This window comes from Nuphar pumila, chromosome 2 (genome assembly GCF_984573655.1).
Source record: "Nuphar pumila chromosome 2, dmNupPumi1.hap1.1, whole genome shotgun sequence".
NCBI classification, from domain to species: Eukaryota; Viridiplantae; Streptophyta; class Magnoliopsida; order Nymphaeales; family Nymphaeaceae; genus Nuphar; species Nuphar pumila.
The window spans coordinates 127,955,791-127,978,517 of NC_143250.1; the positions used below are offsets into that span (position 1 = coordinate 127,955,791).

Consider the following 22,727-nt stretch of genomic DNA (forward strand, 5'->3'; position numbering starts at 1 on the left):
GTTTGGTTATAACTACTTATAATTAATTATGTTATAACTGCTTGCAGTTAGTACTTGTTCTATGCCTGTGGAATCAATTTCATTATTGATTCATATGATTGCACAATTATGAGCATGCTTTATATTTGTTGTTGTTCTTTTCGTTCTTTTGTGCATCTATCAGTTTTTTGCGAGACTGACCCATTTTATGGGTGCAGGTGATGAGTAGGCTTTCTTCATAGTCGATGGCGTGGTGCAACATGATTAAGGCCTCACCCTTCTTGCTGGCAATCTGGCTGCTCGTTTTGGGTTTTGTACTTTTGCTTTCAGGGGAGGAAGACCCCAAATCTTGTACAAGCTAAATTGTTTATCAGAAAAATCTACCCTTTGTTCACTACCTGTTTTGGTTAGAAATGGTTTCGTTGGGATTTTGTGCTAACGTGCTCAGAAGAATCGACTTGTTCCTTTTTAAAAGAAAATCTACTATTGCCAAAACGTTTTGCTTTACAAACTCTAAATTTTGAAAGGATTTAACTAAATGTTTCCTTATTTCAAGTTGAACTTTTGAGGCATTACACCCGAAATGCACCTATTGAGTGAGTGTTGTCCATGTATCAGGACGGTTCTGACTTTCGGAACCTACCTCTTCCTATCCTAACGCCCAAGCCTTTCTTTAGACCTCATTACATGTTCCTAAAATCTTCCTTAACTCAACCCAGCCATGATTGAGCCATTGACCTATCCTTTCACCTATAGAACCCAACTACCCAAAATAGGCATAACAGATTTAGTAGTTTGGTCCTATTTAGACTATGTGACAGTTCCATGCTTTTTTTAACATTTTCATGTGTTTCATACCATAAATAACTGTTTTAGGCCTATGCACATATCCCTACTTAGATCCTAGAGCTCCTAGTTTAGACTCAAACCCTTGAGATTTTGGATCACAAAGATCTAAAATGCTGGTTTTCACCTACAACTTTCGGCCACCTACAACTTTCGGCCAGCCTGTACACACAACCCATAACCTATATATCCCGGAATCACAAATTGCATGCCTAAAATTCAGGACGCAACAGAACTAGGCTCATCTTAAGGATTTTAAATCTTTCTTATGAAAGAATTTGGTTGATCTACTGCTAGCCATCCTACCCGCACCCTTAGGAGGTTTGCAAAGATAGCAAATACATGTGCCTTCCTTTTGAGCCAACCCCAGCTAGACAATTTGTAATTCCTTTTTGCGGATCTAATGCACGCTTCAGGGTTTCACCATTTGTTTCAGTCATTCTTACAAAAGAAAATACATCAGAAACTCATCGAGTTATCTTCCACTAACTTTTTGTAGAGTTTATTCATATAGGATTTTCCATCTTTTTGGTTTTCTAATCATTTGATAAATTCAAACACTAGATTTTTTTTATTAAGAGTATTCTTCCTATTGGAAATTCTCATTTCCATGAGAATTCTTCCCTAGTTTATCCAAACACAGATACGACTGGGTCACCAGATGACACACTTTCATGTAGATAATTGAGGCAAATCAGATAATTAAATGAAGGGAAAGAGCATCCAAAGAAACTGAAGGCTAGAAAGATTTGCATACTCAAATTTGCTAACGAGTTGCTCAAACGAACTTGTAACTAAAGCATGCCATATGGAATTGGATCTAATTATTTCTCATATTCATCTTAGACACGCACACTTGCATCCACAAGGGGATACAAGGAGTGTAAATGAAATTTATTCAGTTAGGCCTCTTATATGAATCCAAGTTCATTAATTGTAAATGAGGATTTTAAAATATATCAATGGTTTTTGTTGGATCTATATTCTGATTCTGATCATACTTGATTGCTTGGTGCGTTACTCTTTTTAACATAACATTATTCCTGCTTCCAACATTTTTTCTTAATCAGCTCTAGTAACAATAACATAAAAAATTGGATCCAAATCCAACTCCATCTCCATTACTTCAAATCTAGTTCAAATCCATATCCAAATTCAACATAGTTATAATATGCTGGCACACTCGATTAATTGAAACTTGCTTCATAAGCATTTACCTTTTGAAACATAGCATAAAATTAACATTGTTCAAACTTCAATAATGATCACTTATTACTCTTAAAAACATGATTGTAAACTTTATTTAGACTTCATAAAAGCTATCAACGAAACACAAGCTATGAACTTCAAAAGTAAAGATATTTTCACATGCTCATTATTTATGAAAGAGGTCATTTTTTATTCATGCTGCTGCATACTTAGAATGCGGCTTCACTTCTACTGACCATCCATCTCAACATTTCTCGAGATGGACACTGCACCCATCTCCAAGTATGATAAGACGGCTATCAGGCAGGCCGTTACATATCTACCATGCAGCGACACTGCATGTAATGTGAAACCCTTGTATCTTTATCCTATCGTGCTTAATATAAATAATGCCATTATTTGAGTTTGTTATGAACTTATGACAACCTATTCATTTGAGAAGACTGGTTATTGAAATTAGACAAAGAATAGTTATTGTAATGATATAAATCCCATTTTAGGTACTATTTTTATTTAACTTTTTGGATATTCATACTATTTTTTCATAAAAGGAAAAAACAATATTAGAAGTTTGTATATCAAAACTTTTTTGAAATTGTATCTACATGCATCCCAAGTGAAACTACATCTAAAACTTTTCTAGGCCCCTTTGAAGCACTATCGGTGCTTTCTACCCACCTCTCGCGACCTAAGCACGTTATATGTCCCTCCCCCAAGATGGTCGTTAGCTACATCTCGTGTTCGGGGTCCCAATGAGCGCCACATATGTAAGCATGTGTGGCTCGTATCCTCATGTTTGTCAGCATCAGTTAGTGTCAGAGTCTTGTGCGGTTGCAAAGACTTAAGTACCCTTTCCTTCATTGGTGCCATAAAATGACGATTTTAGAAAAAAAAGTGGTTGCAAAGACTTAAGTACCCCGAAGATGGTTATTTAAGACCCAGCCACTGCACTGCAGGATTATCTGAGAAAAAAATCCTCCCTAAAGAAGGTCATGAACATCAACCCTCTCTCTCTCCCTTCTATTTATGCCTCTGTGCACATTCAGCAGATGAGCCTACACTGCTCCATCAAGCACCGACTGACCTATACACTGACTGTAGCATGGTTCAACTTATTGTAAGTGTCCCTCGAAGGCGGTGGAAGGGCCGCCGCAGTCGGTTGCCTGCTGAACGAGGACAACATTATGGCCACTGCTAGCAGAAAGAGGACGACAATCACCATCGGATCGCCAGCTCTTTGCCTCCCTTAATATAGTGTTTCACAAAGAAGGAAGAAGAAGAAGATGGCGACGGAAAGTTCAAACGGAAAAGAAAGAAAGAGTATTTCAGGTTTGTTTCGTTGTTTGGACTTTGAATAATTAACATCATCATCAACTTTCTGGATGAAGGATATTTTTGTTTTTTTTTTTTGAATGAAGGATATTTTTGTTATTTTCTTGAACCGTTGTTTTATGACAAGAATAGCAAAAAAGGGTACTTAAGTCTTTGCAACTGCACCAGACTCCAACGCTAATTGATGCTGACAAACATGGAGATACGAGCCCCATGTACTTACATACGTGGCGCTCATTGAGACCCCCGAACACACGATGCAGCTAACGGCAGTCTTCGGGGAGAACACACACCACCCTCTCTCTCTCGACCATGCATCAGTCACGTATAAAGAACACCCCCACAGCAAATTGAAATTTCTGTTTTGTCGAGAAATCTCAAGATAATATTGGCATACATAAAAATAATAAAATATAAAATTAAATAAAATATAATAACAACTTTTTTTTGTCCTCTCATTATTATTGTGATACAAACATGACCTTTAAAAATATAAATATTTACAGGAACAAAGATATAAAACATAGCAACGCTAAAAAATGTTTTTATCGAATGAAGATTGTGGAAAATATATTTAACAGAAGCCAAATTTTTGTAATAACTCTTTTGTGGTGTTTATAATTGCTTTCGAAAATTTCACGGTACTCTAAAAATATCGTCATTATTTTGTTACAAGAGATAACGAAGGTTTTGGTATAATTGAAGAAGGAAGAAGGAAGTGCATCATCGCCTGGAGAAAAGTAGAAAACTCCCCGTTTGCGTATTTCCTGAAATTCTCCCTCTTCCTCATAACAACAATCCTCAACCCCGACCTCTCTCTCTCTCGCTCTCTCGTTAACCTTCGAGAAATCATCTTTTACTTCGAATTTTTCAAAAATTTCCGGAGGTTTACCGATCCCCATTAAATCATTTCAATCAATATCCGGTTTTCCCTCCTCTTTTCGTCCGTTTCCCCCTCTTTTGGTCGGGTTTTGGTAGTGCGATTTGGTAGGCGGCAACGATGAGTGCTCCGAAGAAAAAGAATTTCAAGATCGAACCCTTTAAACACAGGGTGGAGATGGATCCCAAGTACGCAGAGAGGACGTGGAAGCTCCTGGAGCACGCCATTCATGAGATTTACAACCATAACGCTAGTGGCCTCAGCTTCGAAGAACTGTACAGGTATTTTTTTCCCTTTTTGTTTCCATTCACAGATCGTCATTTTTTTTATCGCTATGGTTAATTTCATGCGTTTTTGTTGCGAATTTCGGTAGTTCGATGATGTGGGTGTCTTTGTTTTAGCATTTCGATTTGTGGTTGTTCGTCTTTTTCGTGTTCGGATCATCTTTTGGTGTAGTTTTTCTGTTGTCAGGTAGAATTTTCCGTATTTTCCCATTGTTGCCGTTTGAGTATATGGAAGTATCGGTTTGGTTGGTGGTTTTTGGGTTGAGGTAGTCTGATTTCTATTTTCATGTTTTTTTTTCTTTGAGCGGGAAATGATGCTTTGTTTCTGTTTGCTTGTTAACCATTTTGGCGTTCACGATAGCATGTGGAATTTGTTCTGGGGTTTTCTGTTTTGGTTGTAGTACGTCATGAAGCTGAGTTCTAGTTTTTCACATTTTTGTGTTCCAGGATACTATATGAGAAATTGTTTGCGTTTAAGGTAGATGGTGTTCAACTAAAATAAAACTTCTTACCAAGTTTCAAAGTTTACATCGCTATAACTTTTGCTATATACTATATAGCACGAAACTGAATAGAACATTGGCGTATATGCACATCTGTATGATTGAGGGACTGAGGAAAACTTTGCTAGTGAATGGAGTGAATTTGGACGCAAAAAATCTATAACAAAAGTTCGTACCTGCGGAAGGATCAGAGTCTAAGAGTCAGTTTCAGTTGGTCTGGTTGAGTAAGTACCTGCTGAAAGCCTCCTAGCCCACATATCATGTGGCGTCATACTTATGCATTTATGAAGTTATTCATGAATTTGACATATTAATCTGTTTGTTGGTCATGGTCTCCAATTTACTATAAAACCCTTCCTTCATGAAGTGTGTCTCCATGTACATGTCTTGCTGGTGAGGACTTCTTGTTGAGAATGCCAAAGGTATTTCATTGGAAAACATTTCCTTCTCAGAGTTTTCTGAAGTAGTTTTCCGTTGTAGTGCATATACTTAAAAGCTTCATGCCTTGATATACCTGTCAAGCAAGTGTATGATTGAATGGTACTTATATTGGTCAGTGAGGATTCTACTGTTTGAGGGCATCAATTTTGGTAAAAAACGTATGAGTTGCTTCAAGGGTCGTGAAAGAGTGAGGAACCCTCCCCTCCTCCTCCTCCTCCTCCTCTTCTGCTGCACTGAGTCTATTAGTACGAAATGTTGTCCTCTTCCTTTCCTATTATAATTTTTGCTAAAAGCTTGGGCATTGCTGTTGCTTTGGAACTAGCTATTGAAGCATCCTTAAATGTTGATATTGATGGACTCCACACTTGGTCGATTACTAAGACCATCTACATGCTTGACAAGGGCTCAAGTCAGATTGAGGTGATTGATTGGAGCCTATGTCACATAGGTGCGGGTGCGGCGATGCGGCACTTCAAAAAAACTTGGGTGCGGGGGTGCGGAGAGGATATATATATATATATAACAATTTTAAGTTAACACTATGTGTATTTGTGTGCATTTATGTATTTATATATATAATATAGATAAAAATGGACTTGATTAGGTTTAACTGAATCTACTTTTGGATAGAAATGGACCTCAGTGTGGTTGACCTCACCTAACACAAAGGAAGCTTTGTTCAAGTGTTGCACCCGCCTGGGTACGGGTGTGGTGCCCTGTTAGAAGAGTCTGTGTGACATAGATTGGAGCAGGAGCCAAATATGTGGTTTTAAATGCCAATCTGAAAATTGGAAAAAATTCTGTATAACTATGTTGAGATTAAAATTTTCTTTCAGATGAAATTGATTTCAAGTTTATTTGAAATTAGATTTCATGTTTTCAAAAATTTCATAGTTATGTTAAAAATCAATTCAAAACATTTATTAAAAATATTTAGATCTGATTCTGAAAAACTTTTATCAAAAGATTTTAAAAGCTTTCTTGATCAACAAGGGATTACTCATAAAAATTCTTGCCCTTACACCCCACAACAAAATGGGTTTGCCAAAATGAAGCATCGGCGCATTATTGAAACCACTAATACTCTTCTAATAACAAAAAATGTTCCAAAAAGGTTTTGGGCCAAAGACGCTCTTACGGCGGTTTACTTAATCAATAGAATGCCTTGCACTATTCTTGAAAACACTTCTCCTATTGAAAAACTATTTAAAATGTCTTCCGATTATTCAAGATTAAGAATCTTTGGTTGTAAATGCTTTATTCTTTCTAACAAAAATGATAAACTTTCCGCTAAGGTCATTCCTTGCGTTTTCCTAGGCTATGCCAAAAACCAAAAAGGATTTAGTTGTTATGATATTGAAAAAGACAAACTTTATGTCTCAAAAAATGTGTAACTTTTTTTTAAATGAAAATGGTTTTGGAAAAATTGAGTATAAGAAACCATGTGAGTACTCTTTCTTGTTTGATCTAATGAATGAACATAATATTAAAGAAAGTAATGATGTTGATATGAATGAAAGTAGTGATATTCATAATATGCATGAGAGTGTCGATGGTAACACTCATGATGATCATGAAAGAGATATACCTATTGTTGAACCTCACAATGAACTTCAAACATATTATCATTGTGCACAAAGTCAACCACTATATGCATTAGAAAGGTATACCCAAAGTCAAGACATGGATCACTCTAGTCTTAGAAGATCTACTAGGATATCCCAAGCACCTAGGAGGTTTGTATACTATGATTCATTTGAACTCCACTATAGAGCTTGTCTTATGGCCTCCTACGTTGAGCCATCTTCCTATAATGAAGCCAAAAATCACTATGAATTGATTGAAGCTATGAATAATGATTTAGAAGCCGTGAAAAGGCCAAAACTTGGGAGATTCAATCATTACCTATAAGAAAGAAAATCATGGGGTATAGATGGGTATATAAAGTTAAAACCAAAAGTGATAGAAGATTAGAAATGTACAGGCTAGGCTAGATGATAAAGGGTATAGTCAAGAATATGGAATAAATTATGAAGAAACCTTTACCCTAGTAGCTAGGATGACCATAGTTCGAACTCTCATTACCATAGCATCTATTAAAAAATGAACTATCTTTTAAATGGATGTTAAAAATGCATTTTTAAATGAAACCTTTAATGAAAAAGTCTATATGGAACCTCCACCCGGGTTAGGTTTGGCACATAAAAAAAAATCGATTACGAAAAGCTTTGTATGGCTTAAAACAAGCTCGTAAGGTTTGGTATGATCGCTTTAGTGATGTGATGCTTCAACTAGGATTTAGATCTTGTTATACTGATACTACCTTGTTTGTTAAGTCTTCAGATGCAGGTATAGTTATCTTACTCTTCTATGTGGACGATATGATTATCATAGGAGGTGATAAACAAGGAGTTAGTCATATCAAGGATGTTCTAAAAAAGAACTTTGATATGATAGATCGTGGTTTTCTTCGATAATTTCTTAGGATAGAAGTTGCTTACTCATCTCGAGGATATTTTTTGTCTCAGACTAAGTATGTAGCCAAGATAGTTGAAGGGTTAGGCCTTACGAATGAAAAGAAGGTGGACACACCAAAGGTCATCAATGTGAAAATGAAGATAGATGATGGAGAACTTCTGAAAGATCTCACTCCATATCGACAAATGATTGGCGCCTTGTCTTACTTTTTCATTACTCGTCTTGATATTGCTCATGCTATTAATACTGTTAGTCAATTACAACATTCTCCCACTACAGTACATATGAGTGTTATAATGAGAATCTTGGGGAGGAGATATAAATGATCATTGCTCAACTACTGGTTTTTGTGTTTGTGTGGATGATTCCTTGATATCTTGAAGGTACAAGAAACAACAGATGGTATTCCCGTCTTCCACAGAAGTTGAATATCATGCTATGGCCATTAGGGCTTTTGAATTGATGTGGTTGCGACACTTACTTAAAGATTTGGGGGGTTTTCTATGCGCACCCTCAAGGTTATGTTGTGATAACAAGAGTGTCATCTATATCGCAAGCAATCATACATTCATGAGTAAACAAAGCATATCGAATTGGATTGTCATTATGTCCGTGAAGAGTTCCTCAAGAAGACCATTACTTTACCATATGTCCTATCTGAGTATTAATTGGCGGACTTCTTCATTGAGACACTCCCATCTCTCAGATTTCACTTCCTTTTTGGCAAACTCTCGGTTCCGTGAGTTTGAGGGGTGTGTTAAAAGATAATTGTTATATATATAGGAGTATTTTGGTCTTTTGACCATTGTAACTGGTGTCGCCCCTTAGGGGGACTTTTTGTAAAGGTTATTTTTTTTATTTAAATGTACTGTGTTGTATTGTCAAGTTCATTTTTGTCCCTTGACAATACAACAACCATATAGCTGTTGGAAGCTCCCAACGGCTAGATTTCTAGCCGTTGGGGAGCCCCCAACAATTATATTCCTTGGTGCTTCTCACTCCCTTTGTTGTATATAAATATAAGCATTGTGCCTCTTGTAATTCAATGCATTTTATGTGAGTAAAGATATTTTTTATATTGTGTGTTGGCTAAGCCCCTAAGTGGCTATTGCGCTTTGCCCTCTTTGAGAAAGTTTGTATTGACCTCTTGTTTGAGGCATAGTTTAAAAACTCGTCGGGTTGACCTGGTGACTCGGCCCAGATTGCCCAGTCACCGGGTCAAAAAACCTGTTGAACTCATTTTTAACACAACCCAGCCGAGTCATGGGTTGACTCGGTCGAGTCATGGGCGAGTCATGTATATATAATATATTCTATATATAATTACATATATTATATGAAATATATTATAAATATTCTGTATAATATATATAAAAATATGGTTATACATGTATTAATAAAATTATACATTAAATAAAAAATATCATATAATATATATTATATATAATATATATTATATATAATATATTGGTAAAATAATATAAAATATAGATAATATATACATATATTTATATATTTTATATAAAATATAAAGTTAATATGACCCGGCAGAGTCACCGAGTCAACTCGGCCGTGTCACGAGTCACTTAAGGATGAGCCGAGTGACGAGTAACCGGGTTTTAAAACACTGGTTTAAGGTGTGTGGAAAGCTCTTGGTTTCATTACTGAGTATACCCATTCAGATTAGAATTTCTAATAGATGTGACTAGATTTTTTCAATTAGAAATCATTGGATGTTATCAAAGTTAAAAATTAAAATCTTCTTAATTTTCTATTCATTTCTTTTCTTCCAAATACATTGAAGAGATTTTGTATTGCTTTCTGCCTTGTGTCTTCCATCCATCTTTCTTTTGAGCATCTTCTTTTATGTGCAGAATAGAGGTATGTTAATTGCTTTTAGCAAAAATCTATTGTGGGAGATGGAGAAGGAACAAGCACTTTGCGGCCAAAGGACAGAAAAATGAGTCTAGATGTGATGGATGTCCCATGTAGTCGAATTCTTATATAATAAGGTTACAAAATGATTTACACCTTTATCTCTCACATAATATATATTATCTTTGTATACAAATGTGTTATCTTGCTGACGTCAACAAGCCATCTTGGTTCATCTGGTGCTAAATGACCCAAATACCCCTGATGTAGCTGGAAATTACAGAATGCTCCTGGTGCCCATAAGCGTCCAGATTGCTCCAGAATGTACTCAGAAACTCCCAGAACTGATATCTCTAATACTTAGCTACCATTGGCCCTTCTCTTATTACTATTGTTTTTCTAGTCATTCAGTTTATAAATTTCATCAATTTATCGCCATACTTTATGCCTTGGTCCCCAGTTTTCAAGGATGAGCCTTCACTCTTTTTCTATAATCTAATGAAGGCCACTTTGCAAATATTGCAATAAAACATTATGTTGCTACAAAAATGAAACAAGATGTGCACAATCACAATGCCAGCAAAGGGCTACACAAGTGCACAATCACAATCACAATATGATCTCTAAATGATCAATTACAATCTCATAAAAGAGATACACAAAAGCACAAGCTTTACAAGAACACAATGAAAAATAAAATGTTTTGTATTCAACAAATATGCTTTTGAAAAAGCACACAAACCATTAAAAGAAGCTCTATTTATAGAGCTATTCATACAGTCCAAAAAGTAGAGAGAGGAGGCAGTCCAACAGTTGTTGGACTGCCTCCAACGGTCAGAAATATGACCATTGGCAGCAGTCCAACGACTAGTTGGACTGCCTCCCAACAGTCCTATTCTAATTACATTAAATAAATAAAAGGAAAAAAATAAAAAACTAAATGACACTACAGTCCCTAATGGACTACATTTATTATAATATATAAAATAACCAAAATGCCCTTGATATTACGTATATTATATAAATATATGTATATATATATATACACACAGAATGTATTTTAACACTCCCCCCTCAAATTTATGGTGAGATCACCGAAAGTTTGTTAAGAAGAAACAAAAACCGTAGTAGAGGAAGAGCTTTGGTGAAGAAGTCCGCAATTTAAAACTCAAATTAAACATATGGTAAAGTAATCGTTAAAGTGGCAATCTATCTCGATATGTTTCGTTCGTTCATAAAATGTGTGATTGTTGATTATATATATGACACTTTTGTTATCACAGCATAACTTTGAAGGTTCTTAAACATCAACACATATATCTGAAAGTAATGATTTCATCTACACGACCTCGGTTGTTGTTGTAGCCATCACCCTATATTTTTATCTTCCATAGAAGATAAAGACACTTTCTGCTACTTTTTGCATCTCCAAGAAATGAGCGAATCATCTAAAAACACAAAAAAAATCGTAGTTGAGTGATGATTATTGGGATCTCTTCCCCAATCAGAATCAGTATAAGCAATAAGATTTAAAGTTGATGAAGATAAAAATAACCCTTTAGATATAACTTTCTTGATGTATCGAACTATTTTTAACACGACACTCATGTGAACTAATATAGGCACATGCTGAAACTGACTTGCAGTATGTATTGCACGCATAATGTCTGGCCTAGTAATAGATAAGTACATTAGTGATCCGATAAGTTGCCTATAAGGAGTTGGATCATCTAATAAAACTCCGTATTCAACTCTCATTTTAGCATTTATCACTTCAGTAGTGTCACCGTATTTTGTGTCTGTGATTCCTAAACGCGCAACAATATCAACTGCAAACTTTATTTGAGACAAAATGTATCCTCTTGGCGAATATGTTACTTCAATACCTAAAAAATATCTCAAAAAACCAAGGTCAGTTATATCAAAAGATTTTTTGAGCATAATTTTAATTTCTTCAATTTCCTTACAATCATTCTCAGTGGTGATCATATCATCAATATATAAAAGCAAAATGATAAGCGAGATATATGTAGATCTTACAAAAAGAGCAGTGTCAGTATAACAGGATTTAAATCTAAAATTCAATATAGCTCCACTAAACCGATCATATCATGCTTTAGGAGCTTGTTTAAACTCATATAAAGCCTTTTGAAGATGAAGAACCATTCTATTTTCAATAGTCAGACCAGGGGGAGGCTCCATGTAAACTTCTTCATTTAAATTTTCATTTAAGAAAACATTCTTAACATCTAACTGATTTATAGGTCATTTCCTAATGGATGCTACTGCAACTAGAGTCCTAATTGTGGTCATGTTAGCTACTGGGGCAAATGTTTCCTCATAATCTATTTCATATTCTTGGGAATACTTTTTTGTAATTAATCTTGCTTTATATATTTCTAAGGACTCGTTACTCTTTGTTTTGACTTTAAATATCCATGTACATGCTATTGTCTTCTTTTCCTTAGGAAGATGTTGGACTTTCCAATTATGGGCCTTATGTAATGCATCTAATTTTATTTTTGTAGCTTCTACCCATTCTTTTATGTCTTTGGCTTATTTATAGTTGGATGGTTCATGATGTAAATGAATTGCTAGAAAACATGCCTTATAGTTTTGAGAGAAGGATTCATAGGAGACAAACCTATTTGGAGGTCTATGTATTCGTTCAGATCTTCTAACACTAGATTCTTCAATATTTGTTGGTTGACTATACTTCTCAAAAGCACATGGATGCTTTCCATTATCTCGTCTAGAGTATTGTATAAGATTATAAGTTGGTTCTCTCTCTTCACTTGGTTAATCATTTGACCTAACATTGCCACTATCGTCATTATCAATATTATCAATATTTTCAATATTGAAGTTAGTCAATAAGTCAAACAAGAAGGCATACTCAGATTCTTTCTTAGGTTTTTCAAGATCAAATCCCTTTTCTTTTTCAAGAAATGTTATATTTCTAGAGACATAAAGTTTATTATTTTTCGAATCATAGCATCGATAGCCTTTTTTATTTTCGGTATATCCAAGAAAAATACATTTAATAGCTTTAGGAGAGACTTTGTTGTATTTTTCAAGAAGCATAAAACATTTACATTCGAAGACCCTTAATCTTTTCAAATTGGGAGAAATTTTAAAGAGTTTTTCAATTGGAGATTTGTTTTCCAAAGTTTGAGAAGGTATTTTATTTATTAAATAGACCACGGTGAGAACGGCTTCGCCCAAAACCTTTTTGGAAATTTTTTTGAAATAAGTAGAGTCCTAGTAGTTTCAATAATATGATGATGTTTTCTTTCGAAAATGTCATTTTGTTGGGGATCCTAGGACAAGATTTTTAGTGTAAAATACTGTGAATTTTTAGATATGATTGAAAATCATTTGAAAGAAACTCTCATGCCGAGTCAGAGTGGAAGATTTTAATATTTGTCTTAAATTGATTTTTAACAAGATTATGAAAATTTTTAAAACATGAAAAAACTTCGGATTTGAGTCTAAGGAAGTAGATCCAAGTTTGTCTACTAAAATCATCTATGAATGTAGCATAGTATAAATAACCACCTTTTGACATAACCCCAGCGGGACCCCATACATCCGAATGCGTTAATTCAAAAATTTTATTAGTCAAAGAAGTTCTAGATCCAAAAGGTTAACTCACTGACAATCCATGAATGTGTTTTTTTAATCACATATTAACATAATATTCATGTATTAAATGGAAAAAGGTTTTTCCCGCGAAGCAAGAAAAATAGCTTTCCGTCTTGAGGTTTAACCTATGGTTGTTGTTGGTAATAGTTGTTGGAATAGGGTTTTCCCCTTTCATATTAGAGATCTTTTTCCTCGAAATATGGTTTCTCAGATTACAAAAGTGATAAGAAAAATTAATAAAAAATAAAAAACCAAGAATTGCTGCTAGAAAAGGTAACGGTGCAGTAACAGTCATTGGAGTATGGTTGTTGGCAAAGAAATGAAATACAGTTTCTCACTTTTATTTAGGAAAAACTGAAGAAAAACAACAAAGACACACTGTTGCCGAAAACGTATGTCACAAAAGTGTGCGTGGGAAGGGTGCAACACTGCAGTTTCAAAAAGCTTGGGTATATATATATACCCGTGCTAAATGAAACATGCTATTAGATTTTTTATTTTTTTTTTAATTCTTAGCATACAGATGTCATCTATATGCTTGTTTTTATAGGAATGAGTTCTTGGAGCATTTGATTTCGATGCATGGATATGTTTTTATAAGGTTTCAATGGCCTACAATTTTCATAAAATTTCGAGGCTCCAAATACCATTATTTTCATCCAAAATGCATGATCCAACTGTAGATTTCTGGTAAATCAAGCATGCTGAACACATCTATGGGGTTGGAATTGCAAAAAAACACCGAAAATCTAATTGTATGTTTCATTCAGCACCGTGCCCATTTAGCACAGATGTGTGTGTGTATATATATATTATGTGTGTGTATAAAATGGGACTCGGATGGGTTAACCGAGTCCAGTCTTGGACAGAAATGGACCCCGGTGAGGTTGACCGCACTTGAACGTGTACAAGTGGCTCACCTGCACGGATGCGGGTGTGATGACCTTTTAGAAGAGTCCATGTTACATAGCCAAAAAATGTTGTCGTTGGAGGTGGCAATTGTTAAAATCCTCACCATTGGTAATTGCAGCCATTAGAAGTTGTTGTGGATAGGAGTATCGGTCACTAGAAGTCATTGTCGTTAAGGGGAGATCCAATTTCCCACGCAAGGATGGACTATCAGGTCCATGCTTTTCAACTTTTCTAGACAAAAATGACTTGAAAAGGGTTGACTATGACAGACGATAAAGATGGATCATGTGTGTGGGTACTACACCGACTGCTTTTTGTCGCACTGGCAGCACAGGTATGGAACACAGCTTTTCAACAATCTGTCATATATATTGAACTAATCCGATGATATCTTTTCTTTGTCATTATGAACTGCACATTAGTCTAACATCATATAGAATGTGTATGTAAGAGAGGAGATTGGTGATGCTTTCTCCCTAGAAAAATTTGCAGTTCTTTCAAGCCAAATGAACCACCATGACGGGGCAATGACTACCATACTGTAAAGTTTTTTATTGACTCTAGGCTTGACTTAATAGGCAGGAAGATCTCTCAAATATGTTAAGAATGGGCCACATCCTCTAAAGTTACTCTGGAAGGACAACTTGATAAATAAATTGTCCCAGCAGAAATTCTGGTAAGGACTTAACCCAACACCTATGGCAGAGCTAGTGACTGCCATGCAGCACCTGTGTCTGCATTCTCGAAGGCTCCAGGATCCAGGTGACACTGCTCTTTAGGCTTGTAGGTATTCTGAAGTTGAATTATTAATACTAATGCTAAAACTTACCTAACTGGTTCTACAAGTGGACGTGAGGAAAAGCCATCTTATCTCAATCTGCATTTACATTTGATGAGGCACGCTTTTTCTTGATTTCTGTGGTGAATGATGATGATAGAGGCCCTTTCTATGGTATGCAACAAATTGTTGTGATTCTCCTCCTCAAAAGCCTTGTCATAATCAACCTTGAATAAGCAGGGATCCATTTGATTAGTCTATGATGGGTCAATTTACTGTAACCAATAGCAAAAACAACCATAATGTGAAACCCATAATGTCCTATTGATAGAAGTGTTTTTACTTATTGTAAAGATCCAGGAGAACTACTTTGAGATGTCTTCATTGGGTATCTGTCTCTGAGTTACCGGAAACGCCTAGCTAAGTGGGGAAGTGTGAAACATCGTGCTTCCGAAACGCTCTGGGAAGCGCCAAAAATTTTTGGGAAGCGCGCTTCCCTTTTATGGGAAACACATTTTTCTTTCATGGGAAGCGTGCTTCCTCCTTGCTTCCCCCCTTTTTTCATTTTTTTGTATTTTTATTTTATTTTTAGCTTTTTTCGATTCCTAGGTATATAAGGAGGTTTATGACAAGTTGGATACCAAAGAAGGCGAGAACGATATTTATAGGCTTGCAAAGATGAGAGATAGGAAATCGAGAGATTTGGATATGGTTAGATGTATCAAAGATGAAACGCAAAGGGTTTTAGTCAAAGATGAGGAGATTAAGGAGAGATGGAAAAATTATTTTGATAAGCTATTTAATGATAGTCATGCTCAAGATCTTGGAGACTTCTCCATTCCTTTTCATGAGATAAATCGTGACTTCATGCGCAAGATTCAAAAGAAAGAAATTGCAGAGGCTTTGAAGAAAATGAAATCAAGAAGGGCAGTTGGCTCAGATGGTATACCTATCGAGGCTTGGAAATGCTTGGGAGAGAAAGGTTTAGAATGGTTGACAAATCTTTTTAACTTGATTTGGCGAACAAATAAGATGCCTAATGAGTGGAGGAAGAGTACTTTGGTGCCTTTATATAAGAATAAGGGTGATATACAAGATTGCACAAACTATCGTGGTATAAAACTCATGAGTCATACTATGAAACTTTGGGAGAGGGTGATTGAGTCTAGGTTGAGGAAGGTTGTCATGATATCGGAGAATCAATTTGGTTTTATGCCTGGAAGATCTACTATGGAAGCTATACATCTTCTTAGACAACTTATTGAAAGATATAGAGAGAGGAACAAAGATTTGCATATGGTTTTTATTGATTTAGAGAAGGCATACGATAGAGTACCTAGGGACGTTCTCTGGTGGGCAATGATGAAGAAAGGTGTTTCTCTCAAGTACATTAGTATAATTAAAGATATGTATGAAGGAGTAGTAACCAATGTCCGCACTTGTGGAGGGGTGACAACCAATTTTCCGATAACGGTTGGGTTACATCAAGGATCTGCTTTAAGCCCTTTCCTATTTGCGATAGTGATGGATGAGCTTACGAGATCAATTCAAGAAAATGTACCGTGGTGTATGTTGTTTGCTGATGATATTGTTTTGATTGATGAGTCTAGAGTTGGGGTTAATGCTAAGTTAGAATTATGGAGACAGACATTGGAAGCTAGAGGTTTTAAGTTGAGTAAGAGTAAGACTGAATATATGGAATGTCGGTTTAGTAAGCAACGAAGTAGTGATGGGAGTGTAGTGAAGCTTGGTGAGCATGAAATACCGGTGAATGATTATTTCAAATATTTGGGATCCATCATTCAAAAGTATGGAGAAATTGATGGAGATGTAAATCATAGGATAAAGGTTGGGTGGATGAAATGGAAAAGTGCAACTAGAGTGTTGTGCGATCGTAGAATGCCATTGCGGTTGAAGGGAAAGTTTTATAGGACGACTATTAGACCCGCTTTACTATATGGTACGGAATGTTGGGCTGCCAAGAGACATCATATTCAAAAAATGAGTGTAGCTGAGATGCGGATGCTTAGATGGATGTGTGGAAATACAATAAAAGATAAGATTCAGAACGAGGAGATACGTAAGAAGGTAGGTGTTGCACCCATTGAAAATAAGATGCGAGAGAATTGTTTACGGTGGTTTGGACATATTCGGCGAAGGCCTAATGATGCTCCAGTTAGAAGGTTGGAGAAATGGGAAAATATATTAGTTAAAAGAGGTCGGGGTAGGCCTAGGAAGACTTGGATGGAGATGATAGGAAAGGATATGAATGCTTTGAACCTCACCGAGGACATGGCATTGGATAGAAATGATAAGAGGAAAAGGATTCATGTGGAAGACCCAAAATGAATTTCTTTTTTGGTTCATATCGCTGACCCCAATTGTTTTGGGATGAAGGCGTAGTTGTTGTTGTTTGTTTTTTCGCTTCCTAGGTCGCTTCTGAGATGATTCCTGATTCGCTCCTAAGTCGTCCCATGTTTCTTCCTAAAATTTTGAAAGTGCCTCGCTTCCCACTTTCTCGACTGGCAACCATGATTTGTCTAAGCATCAGGGTGTCCAGGGAAACCATCTCTTTTGGGATGATCAGAGACTCAAAATGACATCCACCTCTTTCAGATGCTACCTTCTTTGATTAGAACAAAATCAGAAAATGTTCTTAGAGAATTGTAATCTTATTGCCAATTCTGATGGCCCTTGCTGGTGGACAAGATTGAATCATCTCCAGAAATGTCCACGATGGGGCTTATGTTGATCCAGCGTTGTAAATTCATTTCTAAGTGAATAATGGAATAAGATGAACTACACTATATTATTCCTTTGAAATTTACTACCTAGTGGCAGTGAAAATTATTTGTGGTACTGTTGGCTACTTGATTGTGTTTAAGTTACCATGTAATTATAGTGCTTGTCGTCTTTGATTCCACAAGGAATTACATCCATATCACTTTTTTCTTCATTTTTCTTTTTGTCCCAAACACGTTGCTCTTCTACTAATTATGGTTAGCATCTTCTATGGCTTCCTGGAAAAAATGTGTATGTTGATTTCCATGCCTTTTCATGATTGCATCAGTATCTCCATTCTAATGCAAAAAATTGAATGAGACATATTACTAACAATTTATGTGCTTGCTTTTTTCTCCAACAAAAAAAGGAGTGTAATTCTAGTTCCCCTTGTGTTAAGTTTTTTCAGTTCAAACTGCATATCCTTGCTTCACGTAAAGGGGGTAACATCTCTGCTCTTTGAATGCAGAAATGCATATAATATGGTGCTGCATAAATATGGGGATAAATTGTACTCAGGTCTAGTCAGTACTATGACTTGGCATTTGAAAGAAATATCAAAATGCATTGAAGCTGCTCAAGGTGGATTTTTCTTAGAGGAGCTGAATAGGAAATGGAGAGATCATAATAAAGCTCTTGAGATGGTTCGGGATATACTGATGTACATGGACAGGACTTATGTTCAGAACAATCAGAAAACACCTGTTCATGAGCTTGGCCTTAACCTGTGGAGGGATAATATTATCCATTCTAGCAAAATCCAGACAAGGCTTCTAAACACGCTTCTTGAACTGATACACAGGGAGCGTACAGGTGAGGTTATTGACCGTGGTCTGATGAGGAGTATAATAAAGATGCTTATGGATTTAGGTCCTTCAGTTTACCAAGAAGACTTTGAGAAACCGTTTTTGGAGGTCTCGGCCAATTTTTACAGTGTCGAGTCTCAACACTTCATTGAGTGTTGTGATTGTGGTGAATATTTAAAGAAAGCTGAGAGGAGGTTGAATGAAGAGATGGAGAGAGTTTCTCACTACTTGGATGCCAAAAGTGAAGTGAAAATAACTAGCGTAGTGGAGACTGAAATGATAGCAAATCACATGCAGAGGTTGGTTTACATGGAGAACTCTGGGTTGGTGAATATGCTTATGGATGACAAATATGATGATCTATCAAGAATGTACAATTTGTTTCGTAGGGTTCTCAATGGGCTCTCAACTGTAAGAGATGTGATGACTTCTCACCTTCGAGAGACAGGGAAACAGTTGGTTACAGACCCTGAAAGAATAAAGGATCCTGTTGATTTTGTTCAGCGACTCTTGGACGAGAAGGATAAATATGACAAGATCATAAGCTTAGCTTTTGGAAATGACAAGACTTTTCAGAATGCTTTGAATTCAGCATTTGAATATTTCATAAATTTAAATGCCAGATCTCCTGAATTTATTTCCTTGTTTGTTGATGATAAGCTTCGCAAGGGATTGAAAGGGGTCAGTGAGGAGGACATTGAGATTGTCCTAGACAAAGTAATGATGCTATTCAGATACTTGCAAGAAAAAGATGTTTTTGAAAAGTACTATAAACAGCATCTAGCAAAGAGACTCTTGTCAGGGAAGACCGTTTCAGATGATGCAGAGAGAAGTCTTATTGTGAAACTTAAAACCGAATGTGGGTACCAGTTTACATCTAAATTGGAGGGCATGTTCACTGATATGAAGACTTCTCAGGATACAATGCAAGGATTCTACGCATGTCAGTCCGTTGATACCAGTGATGGCCCTACTCTTGCTGTTCAGGTCCTCACAACAGGATCTTGGCCGACCCAGCCCAGTGCAACTTGTAATCTGCCAGCTGAGATTATGGGTGTCTGCGAAAAGTTCCGGACCTACTATCTTGGTACTCATACTGGTAGGAGATTGTCATGGCAGACAAACATGGGGACTGCAGATCTGAAGGCAACCTTTGGAAAGGGTCAGAAACATGAACTAAATGTTTCGACATATCAAATGTGTGTTCTCATGCTGTTTAATTCTGCAGACCGTTTGACTTACAGAGAAATAGAGCAGGCAACAGAGATACCATCGTTAGATCTGAAGAGATGCTTACAGTCTCTTGCATGTGTCAAAGGGAAGAATGTCCTTCTGAAGGCTCCTATGAGCAAAGATATTGGTGAGGAAGATGCATTCTTGTTCAATGACAAATTCACAAGCAAGCTTTACAAGATCAAAATAGGGACTGTTGTTGCTCAGAAGGAGTCTGAGCCTGAGAAACAGGAAACACGGCAGAGGGTTGAAGAAGACAGAAAGCCTCAAATAGAGGCTGCTATTGTGAGGATTATGAAGTCCAGGAGGGTTTTAGATCATAATAACCTTGTAGCTGAAGTGACAAAGCAACTACAGTTGCGCTTTTTGCCTAATCCTGCTGTGATAAAGAAACGTATTGAGTCTCTCATTGAGCGTGAGTTTTTAGAAAGAGATAAAACAGACAGGAAATTGTACCGGTATCTTGCCTGAGGTGTTCTTGTTGCATGTGCCATCTGGCTTTTGTCATATGAATCATATTCACAATCAGTAAGCAAAGGGCCTTATTGCAGCAGCTGGCTTGATTCTTTCCTGGTGCTTTTCACGTACATATTCTAGCTGACCTGCACTGCCAGGAAATGTGACATTTACTTGGCTGAAATCTTCATAGGACCATAGATTTTTTTCCTCTAATTTTCACCAGTTTCCTACTCCATGTTCTCTGTATTATCTGTGAATTGTCGGAATCTGTAATGTATTTTCCTCATCTCTGGCAATTGGATCATTGTTTCCCACAGGAATTTTGCATGGGGTTCATTTGATGAGCCGTGTATGTTGTATTACACCTCAGTACTATCTACATTTATCATTTGGTAAGAAAGTGCGCATATACCATTCATGAATTTGGTCATGTTTACCACCTTACTGCAAGATGCTGTCAATAGACCTTTAGCCACTTTGTGCAATGTTCTCTGTATTGGGCGATCTGGTCAGGAACTTGAGGAAAGCAATTGACTGCCTTGGATTATGCCTAAGGTGGAATTTCTTTTTGCTGTTTATTTAATATTTCAACATTCAGTACAAGAATTGGGTGGAAGACACGATTACTTGACAGGTTGACCATGTCTGTTAATATCTGCGCTTTGACGTATTTCATTGGCTTTAAGACGGAATCACTTCTCAATTTCTTAGTTTAGATTTGTTTGGTTTTTTTGTTATTTAATTTTTTTTCTCAAATTTCGTATTTTGAAAGATATAGAGAGAGGAACAAAGATTTGCATATGGTTTTTATTGATTTAGAGAAGGCATACGATAGAGTACCTAGGGACGTTCTCTGGTGGACAATGATGAAGAAAGGTGTTTCTCTCAAGTACATTAGTATAATTAAAGATATGTATGAAGGAGTAGTAACCAATGTCCGCACTTGTGGAGGGGTGACAACCAATTTTCCGATAACGGTTGGGTTACATCAAGGATCTGCTTTAAGCCCTTTCCTATTTGCGATAGTGATGGATGAGCTTACGAGATCAATTCAAGAAAATGTACCGTGATGTATGTTGTTTGCTGATGATATTGTTTTGATTGATGAGTCTAGAGCTGGGGTTAATGCTAAGTTAGAATTATGGAGACAGACATTGGAAGCTAGAGGTTTTAAGTTGAGTAAGAGTAAGACTGAATATATGGAATGTCGGTTTAGTAAGCAACGAAGTAGTGATGGGAGTGTAGTGAAGCTTGGTGAGCAAGATATACCGGTGAATGATTATTTCAAATATTTGGGATCCATCATTCAAAAGTATGGAGAAATTGATGGAGATGTAAATCATAGGATAAAGGTTGGGTGGATGAAATGGAAAAGTGCTACTGGAGTGCTGTGCGATCGTAGAATGCCATTGCGGTTGAAGGGAAAGTTTTATAGGACGACTATTAGACCCGCTTTACTATATGGTACGGAATGTTGGGCTGCCAAGAGACATCATATTCAAAAAATGAGTGTAGCTGAGATGCGGATGCTTAGATGGATGTGTGGAAATACAATAAAAGATAAGATTCAGAACGAAGAGATACGTAAGAAGGTAGGTGTTGCACCCATTGAAAATAAGATGCGAGAGAATCGTTTACGGTGGTTTGGATATATTCGGCGAAGGCCTAATGATGCTCCAGTTAGAAGGTTGGAGAAATGGGAAAATATATTAGTTAAAAGAGGTCGGGGTAGGCCTAGGAAGACTTGGATGGAGATGATAGGAAAGGATATGAATGCTTTGAACCTCACCGAGGACATGGCGTTGGATAGAAATGATTGGAGGAAAAGGATTCATGTGGAAGACCCAAAATGAATTTCTTTTTTGGTTCATATCGCTGACCCCAATTGTTTTGGGATGAAGGCGTAGTTGTTGTTGTTGTTGTTGTTCGTATTTTGAAAATCATCCTTTACAAAATGAACTTGTTTCTTTATCTTATTGTTTGAGTACTCAACTGGCACAACCAGAAAACATACCTTATCAGGAAGTAATGTTTGATTACCATCATCACCAAGAAGTTATTACCAGCGGTCAAGTGGTTACATGTTATTGCAGAGCAGGGATTATAGAACCGGAAAATGATTGCACTGTAGGATAAAAAATGATGCATTTTCCAAAATGTCTTACAATTTTTGAAATTCGTCCGATGTCCAAATTCATAAATTTTTGGCTTTAAAATGATCTTTTTACTCTTTGCACAAGCGATTTTTCTTCAGATATGTGAACTTCTCAAATATGAGTGATTTTT

General features: G+C 36.5%; 1 protein-coding gene across 2 annotated transcripts; it reads left to right on the forward strand.

Annotated features, from left to right (window-relative positions):
* The first annotated feature begins 4,094 nt into the window (after positions 1-4,094).
* Positions 4,095-20,863, forward strand: LOC149847072 (cullin-3A-like). 2 transcript variants are annotated; one of them, XM_089998282.1, is made up of 2 exons: positions 4,095-4,527; positions 18,353-20,863. In XM_089998282.1, exons 1-2 carry the CDS (start codon positions 4,367-4,369, stop codon positions 20,451-20,453), a joined length of 2,262 nt encoding a protein of 753 aa, XP_089854408.1. In that variant the 5' UTR covers positions 4,095-4,366; the 3' UTR covers positions 20,454-20,863. The 2 variants fall into 2 exon arrangements, with proteins under 2 accessions (XP_089854408.1, XP_089854409.1); XM_089998283.1 differs by having other exon boundaries at positions 18,413-20,863.
* The last annotated feature ends 1,864 nt before the right edge of the window (positions 20,864-22,727 follow it).